The sequence below is a fragment of the Notolabrus celidotus genome, chromosome 6, assembly GCF_009762535.1.
Source record: "Notolabrus celidotus isolate fNotCel1 chromosome 6, fNotCel1.pri, whole genome shotgun sequence".
Taxonomy (NCBI): domain Eukaryota; kingdom Metazoa; phylum Chordata; class Actinopteri; order Labriformes; family Labridae; genus Notolabrus; species Notolabrus celidotus.
Genome location: NC_048277.1, coordinates 7,778,349 through 7,784,348, shown reverse-complemented (window position 1 = coordinate 7,784,348; position 6,000 = coordinate 7,778,349). Strand labels below are relative to the sequence as shown.

At 42.3% G+C, this 6,000-nt stretch overlaps 1 protein-coding gene across 1 annotated transcript in view; it reads left to right on the top strand.

Moving 5' to 3' along the window:
• The first annotated feature begins 772 nt into the window (after positions 1-772).
• The window catches only part of LOC117814957 (protein arginine N-methyltransferase 8-B), a 42,004-nt gene continuing 36,776 nt past the window's right edge, over positions 773-6,000 (top strand). The window contains exon 1 of the mRNA XM_034686554.1: positions 773-1,542. Within this exon, the coding sequence (XP_034542445.1) occupies positions 1,474-1,542 (69 nt within the window). The 5' untranslated portion in view covers positions 773-1,473. The remainder of the gene's footprint in view (positions 1,543-6,000) is intronic.

Below are 6,000 nucleotides of genomic sequence, written 5' to 3'. Positions count from 1 at the left end.
AGTTAGCCTGAGTACAACAGCCTCACAAAGCATCTAGCGAAACATCAGAGTCTAAGTTTTGTTCCCACATCTGTATGTTTCCATGCCTCAAACAGGTTTATAACAGGTGTATTTGTGTGTATGACAGCACATTGACTGTGCAGCAAAAAAAGAGCTTTTGGGCCCTTTTCTCTCCTGGTGCGTGCTTACTGCCTGCCGAGTGTCTGCCCACCCTCTCTGATGAATAATGTAACAAGTGGTGAGTGGTGTGGGTGGTAGAGAGGGATGGCCTCTACTCAAAATAGACTCCAGTGCAAAAGCAGAGCATTTTCACAGAGACGCACACTCAGTTATGAAACATTTCTGATAACAAATGGCCGGGCATCCTGCAGTCCTTCACACAGAGAATGCAATTTGAGCAGAAATGAGATATCTTAAGAGGCCACCCTGGCTTGAATTTCCGCCATGGGGATTAATAAAGTATGTTTCTTCTTCTTCTTCTGGATTAATAACGGTCAGATACATGACATTATGGAATAATGGCAGGGGAGGCTAGTAGCAATTTAGAGATGCCCACAGAGAGAGGGTCAGCTTTAGAGAGGTGCACCAAAGTGTGTGTATGTGTGTATGTGCAGGATGTCCTTGTTCACCCCTGGAGTGAGAGGAGCAGGTGAAGCAGGGGCCCCTAACAGGCGTGCAAACAGCAGCAAGCTCTGATAATGCCCCTCCGGCCAGTGAGCCAGGAGTGGACACTTCCTTGCACTCTCCCCTCTCTCTCCACCCCTGAGTGTGCGCGTGTCGATGTGTGTACACAGCGTCCTCGCTGTTCCACAGAGAGTGAAGCTGCTCTAACTTTCCGTGTGCAGACGGCGTCTGTGAGGATGGAGAGAGGATAAACGGAGCACAGATTCCAGAGGAGTTGCATTAAAGATGACTGCCGTTGGGACGTATGGTGTCATGTGTTCATAAGATATTCGTGGGTACGTTTTGAGGCTCATCAGATTGCTGTGCATGCACTCAGCTGAGAGTCTACTCGGTGTGCAGGCAGCGGGCGCGTTGCTATTTTTAGAAACAATGTTGCGGTAGAGGAATCAATCAAACTGGGGCTAAAACAGTGTATTCATGACAATCTGCTGCAACCCTCTGAGATTCCTATCTGAGCTCACCGGGCCATGCGACAGGATGGTGCTTGTATATCTATCGCATCTTAGCTGATACCAAATGATGCCTTTTCCTCTGTTGCTCTCCAGGAAAGCTTGCCGGCGGACTGCAAACTTTTGCACCATGGAATCCACTACTCTCTCTGGCACCAGTGGCTGCAATGCTTTTGGGACCTCGTGTAGTTTTTCCTCTTTTTACAGTATTAGAATTTCTAAAGACCATTGCAGTTTGGGATGTGAATGAGACTTATTGGATGAAAGAACCAAGAGCGTGAAATTCTGGAGGGAGGCGTTTTCTTATCTTCTTTTACTTTGCATATTTTTGCTGGCTCTTATGGGAATTAAGCACTCGTCCCGCTGCATGCTCCTCAGGAGAAAAATGGCGGAGTCTGAGAGCAGTGAGGTAAGTGTGAGAGACACCTTTCATTTTATAAATTAATGTAAGAGTGGACAGTTTTTAGGACGCTGTCCTGAGTGCTGAATGCGTCCTGCAACATGAGTCCTACTTGTAGTAGGAGTTGCATGTCGGACTGAATGCAGGACTGTCCTGATGAAAGAGAGCCGTGTGAGTAATAGGTTCCTTCTGTAGGAAGATATATACGGACAGTTAAAAAAAGAAGCATTTTATGCAGAGCAGGCGTCAGGCAAAGGAAGACTTTCGACGTCGATTCCAGAAAAAAATCATGCATCCTCTTTCTACTGGTGTCATTTTAATCGTGTAGATTAGGATGTTCTGCAGGGGGAACTGTATGATTCCCCTCTTACTTAACTCACAGACAGAGCAGAGAGGATGATAGAACATCTGTTCTCCCCTTCTTTCTGAAATGACACCACGGACACTTGAAAGCCACCTGCTCTCGCTCGGAGGTCCTTAGACAATGTTCTCGAAAAACAATGAGCATTTTAATCTCGTTACCTAAATGAACCTGTTTGAAAGAGGAATGCTGCAAACAGAGGGAGCTGCTGCTTCCCGCTGCGCTGTCCAAGGTGCTGCAGCAGCGTGCAGACAAATGCTGGCACCTGATGTGTGGAGCAGGGAAGAGGATGAGCTGAAGCAGGATGTGCCAGCAGCTCACACTAGCAGCTGAATCACCAGGATGCTAAGAATTAGTTCCAGACTACCTTTTGAAGACCTCCTCTAAAAAATGTAATAATGCAAACAATGTGATTTACAACCTGACACATTCTGAGAAAACATCCATCTACTTCAGCTTCCTTTAGAGCTGCAATTACAGATCAGCACAACATGAACCCTGCATTTTATAGAGTGAGCCACATCTGTATTCAAAGTGTTACAACACGCTGAAAGAGCACTGCTGATTCACCTGCTTTAAAGATTCAGACACCCTGTAGAGTCAGAGACAAGCACCATGATGCTTAATTTAACATTAGTCATCACACAAAGTTTCCTCAAAGCAAGTTTATTCATGGGAGAAGCCCTGAAGATTTTATTACCACATTCACGTCTGAGGGCAGCAGGCACCTGATGCATTACAATGAGATGACACTGCCTGGATGGATGAATATCGAGCTTCCGCTGCTCTCTGCTCTTTTGGAACATTTGTGTTCCCATAGGCGCCTAAGTGCTGTAATGGCAGAAGACCAAAGTGATGCTCTTTCCTGACTGTCAGAGGACTTTTCCATAAAACGATTAATTAGAGACCTCCCCACAGTTGGCCATAATCGTCTTGAAGCAATCTATAAGGTACCTCTCTCCGGATACGCATTAAAGCAACGATAAAAGAAAATGAGAGTGCCAGCCTCGTGACTTTACCTCAAGAGTTAAAGCAGACAAACAGAGGTCACCTTCAGCAGTCAAACAGGTGCAAAGTGACTCTGTATCCATGTCTGTGTAACATAAGTTCAAATTGAGTGTCCTCCTCAAATGACAGCCCTCACCTCTACTTCGAGGTGAGAATCCAGTCAGAAATAGATCAACAAATTTGATAATATGTCCAGAGTGCTCCACTCAAGGACTCGTGCCACTCTCTGAGCACATCAGTTAGACTCAGTGCAGCTGCTCATCTCTAACCAAACTCTGTTACTTAAATATAAACCAACCATTAATCACAGCCCGAAGCAGTTTAGTTTATTTGCAATACAACGTTTAGAAAGTCCTGATAGATCTTCTATTACATTCTTAATCACTTCCTCTGTGACCCTGTCTTCATCGACTGTTTCAGTGTTGGCTCCTTTTGAAACACTCCTTTTTACTCTCACTTCAAAGATGCCAAGATTTCATCCGCAGTCTTTTAACCTGGCAGTGAACGCATCTTAAAACTGAGAGTCGTGTCATCCGAGTGTTCATTCCCTAGCATCATGAAATGACTGCTCATTAAAAGTGATAACATTTATTGAGGTAACACCTCAATAAAAGCTCTTCTTCACACATCCTCTTTGATGATTCCAACAATTAATACGTTGTAGAAGTATTCATAAAATATGTCTCGGGGTGTTTAATCAAAATAACTGAAAAACAAAATTGAGCTGAGCTGCACTGTGGAGCTTCTTCTTCAGATAGACAACAGAGCTTAAAGAAATTAAAGAAGTCCATAGCATCATAGACCAAGCAGGGACATAGTCTTAGTGGTCCATCCTGTAGGTTATCCTCAACACATGCCTGGGCTGGTAACATTGCTCTGGTTGAAGGGTTATCTATCAGTTTAACCAGACACAGCATATATAGAAATGTACCTCCATTTTCTAGATCAACATACTAGCAAACCATGCTGCCCTTCAACTGCCAACGCCAACTGTCATCAGTGCTTGTTTACATCTAGGTAGTACAGCATTATAGCAATATGGCTGCCATGAACTGTAGCTACAGCCCCTTTTACTAGCAGGTTGCTGCATTATTATTTGATTAAATACACACAGACCTAATGAAATATACCTCTTATTCTCAACCACTTATACTGTTGTCACAAATAAAGAAATAAGAGAAAGAGACCAAAATCACTTTCGTAATGAGGTGGAAATGTTTAATTCTGCTGTAAAGTTGGATATATTTTTTGAACATGGACTCTAATGGAGTTTCCTCGGCATTTGAGCCGGCCTCTACTGGACACTCGAGGAACTGCAGTTTTTTGCACTACCACATTGGTTCCATTTTTCAACACTTTGGATACCTCTTGATGGTAATACATGAAATAAATCAATATTTTTGTAAAAGTAACCATTTTCTCTCTTGAAAAACTAGGTTGTGTAGAAAATCAGTGTGGGTTTGGGTTTTTTGATGCTCATATTGAAAGTTTTATGACCTTTTTAAAACTTTTTCACACAGATGTTCTGCCTCCTTTTTAGCTGTTACTGATCAACTTAAAATCCATTAAAAACAAGATTTCATACTAAAACTGGTAAGAACATTTAAGATGATCTCTGCACATTTACTTGTTAATTTAGCATGGTTTATTGACCAATTAATTAGTTTAGTTTAGTAGTCATGTTTTGGTAATGCAGCTGTAGTTTAGAAATTTGGCATCAGTCTAAAATAGCAGAATGCTAGCTGGATATTGACATTCTGAAATACAGGCAACTGGTACTCTTTCTTCCTGTCTCTCCATCTAACCCCATTTTAGCTTGTGTACTCACAACTCGAGGCAGTTGTCTATTTTCCATGAGTCTCGTTCTGCTTTAGGTTTCTACCTGTTAAAAGGAAGTTTTTCCTCTCCACTGTTGCTTTAATTAGCGAAGTGTTTGGTGGTCTCTAATAACACCACAACAAAGAGTAAGGTCTAACCCTTCTCATTTTGCAAAGTGTCTCAAGATTACTTTGGTTATGATTTTGAACCAACATGAGCACGCCAACATGCAAAAACTCCTGTCAGAAGTGCACATTTGAGTCTGAAACAACACTACGGACTGACAGACTAGCCATCCTCAGAGCCCAGCAGGTAGCATAGCTAAAAGCATCTTAATAATGCATCATTTGTGAACTCCTGCTTTGTGCCTGACTCACATCAGCCTTTGTGTGGATGCACCATGTTGTGAGTAGCTATTTTCCCACACCTGTTTTTTTGGTCATTATGTCCCAGTCTGTGGCATTTACCCCAGCAGGGAACGAGAAGACCAAGTTAAATATGAAGGTAGGGAGAGAAAGATGAAGAGAAGGGGGAAACTGACTCTTTCAAATGAGGAAAAATCAATGGCACTAATAGGAATACTACTTTGTGTTTGCTATGAAGATGCACTCAGACCTGTCACAGCAGTATGACCTCATCTATTAGTAAGGTTATCCACCTTATTGACTCTGTTATATGCAAGCCATACTAATTAAAGGGACAAACGACTTGCTTCAGTTGTTTAGAAATAGGCATTAATTTCAACTGTTATCTGACACCTCCTGAAGTCAGGGTTACATCTGAAGGATATTATTTTATTTAACTTGGCCTGATCGTACACTTGGAACTAAACGTCTTGGCATGCAGCACAAGTGTCATTTTTATTTTCCACCCAAGACAGTTTTCATTTTCCAGCCAGGGCCTGTGTAACGTAATTATCGAGTGAACTTATACCCATGTTAGCACCAATGGATGTGTTGGTCTTGTGTTGTGGTCAGTTGTACAGGTGGCATATTGCTAACTTGGGGTAGAAACCGTCTGTACCTTAGACCAACAAAAACCTGGTCTAAAGGCTACAGTCAGTGGTGCAGTTATTTACTGCTATTTAGAGGGTGCATAAGTTAGACAGTAAGATGGGTGTAAGAGTTCACAATGTTTGTTCCTTGGATTTTTAAACATCAACTGTGACATGCAGCAGTGCTCCCACTCATAAGGAAATATCAGTGTTTGTACTGATACAATGAAACTGAGATTTTTAGTAGGATGGACTGTTTGAAGAAGCAAGTATTTTTTTACCTCAT